The sequence below is a fragment of the Aptenodytes forsteri genome, unplaced genomic scaffold (genome assembly GCF_000699145.1).
Source record: "Aptenodytes forsteri isolate BGI_AS27 unplaced genomic scaffold, ASM69914v1 Scaffold171, whole genome shotgun sequence".
Taxonomy (NCBI): domain Eukaryota; kingdom Metazoa; phylum Chordata; class Aves; order Sphenisciformes; family Spheniscidae; genus Aptenodytes; species Aptenodytes forsteri.
In genome coordinates, this window is record NW_008794211.1 from 911,307 (window position 1) to 912,679 (window position 1,373).

The 1,373-nt window shown below is 47.6% G+C and overlaps 1 protein-coding gene across 1 annotated transcript in view; it reads left to right on the plus strand.

The window, feature by feature from the left end:
* The first annotated feature begins 544 nt into the window (after window positions 1-544).
* Window positions 545-1,373, plus strand: part of GRIK2 (glutamate ionotropic receptor kainate type subunit 2) — a 454,779-nt gene continuing 453,950 nt past the window's right edge. The window contains exon 1 of the mRNA XM_009285010.2: window positions 545-740. Within this exon, the coding sequence (XP_009283285.1) occupies window positions 626-740 (115 nt within the window). The 5' untranslated portion in view covers window positions 545-625. The remainder of the gene's footprint in view (window positions 741-1,373) is intronic.

A 1,373-nucleotide genomic window follows, 5' to 3' on the forward strand; every position in this document is an offset into this window, starting at 1 on the left:
TTTCAGAACAACTGAAATACTAATAACAATTAGAAGCATGTAAATAAAACCGAGCTGTTTTTTTCCTCCGACAACGCTAGGCGATCAGATCGCTTGCATAATAGAAATTGGGAAGGCTGTCTGGCAGGCAGCCTTAAGAAGAGAAGAGCTATCTCAATTTCTCTCACTTAATCTTGGCTTCGCGTCAGAAGCTGTGCAGCAGTGCAGTAGAACGGGAGCACGGCGAAAGCTTCGCCAGTAAAACGGCTGGTGCTCATTGACTCTCGCTATGTGGCGATACCTCAGCGATTTCTCGAGCTGGATTACCTATTGATTTTCCTCCTTTCTTGCCTCCCAGGTTTACTCGGCTGGACATTGTGTGTGTTTGGATTTCTCAAGGATTCTCCCCCGACTAACATGGATGTCCCACCATTCCTTGCAGTTGAAGGTTGCTCCTTGGCGCAGTGAATGAAGAACATGCAGGGATTGCTAATGGGTTTGGGAAGCGTAGACTCTCCTCTCTCTGTGACCATGCCGTGATCGTGTCTGAGGGCCATCAGTTTACGTATCCTCATTCTCACCCTACCGGGAAACCTGACGGCTTAGAAGGGGGAAGTAAGGCAGCGCGTGTGTGCATAGAAACATCATGAAGATTATTTCCCCTTTTCTAACTAATCCAGTCTTCAGATGCACCATTAGACTCCTTCTTTGCTTACTGTGGATTGGATATTCTCAAGGAACCACACATGTATTAAGATTTGGTAAGATTTCCCGACACTTTTTTCATTAAGCGTTTAAGCCTGAATGCGATATGCGTAGGATTGACTCAGAGGGGGGTGCTGGGGGAGAGCTGGGTCGTGCTACCGGAGTCAGGCACCGAAGCCCCTCTTTATTTTGCATCCGGAGGGATGAATTGCTGTGTGTTTTTTCTGTCGCTGCAGCTCATTGTAGCCGTAGTAACGGCACGATGATGATGATAATTATAATAACAATAGAGAGAAAAATGACTGGCAAATGCGCTTGCCTAAGGCTCTGCGCAGCTTGCGTGGCTTCCTCGTAATGCACCTTTTTTGTTTGCATAGTAGTGGAAAGCATGGCTAATACGGTGCTTGATCAGTTAAAAATCTGTCAACTAGTTGTTAAGTTTCGGCCGCCCGCCTCTTCTGCTCCTCGAGCCGATCCCGTGTGGGCGCGACGCTGTGATTTGAGACCTTGGGGCTGGTTTCCCCTGGAGCGTCTGCCTGGTTGTTTGCCACTTCGGTGGCGTTTAAGGTTAGAGAAGAGATGATTTAAGTCTTGAGCGGTAGTCGTGAAAGAGCCTTTGCGATACGTTTCAAAATCACAGCTTTTCTACGCGAGGAAAGTTGTATGAGTTCCCCCCCCCCCCAAAAAAA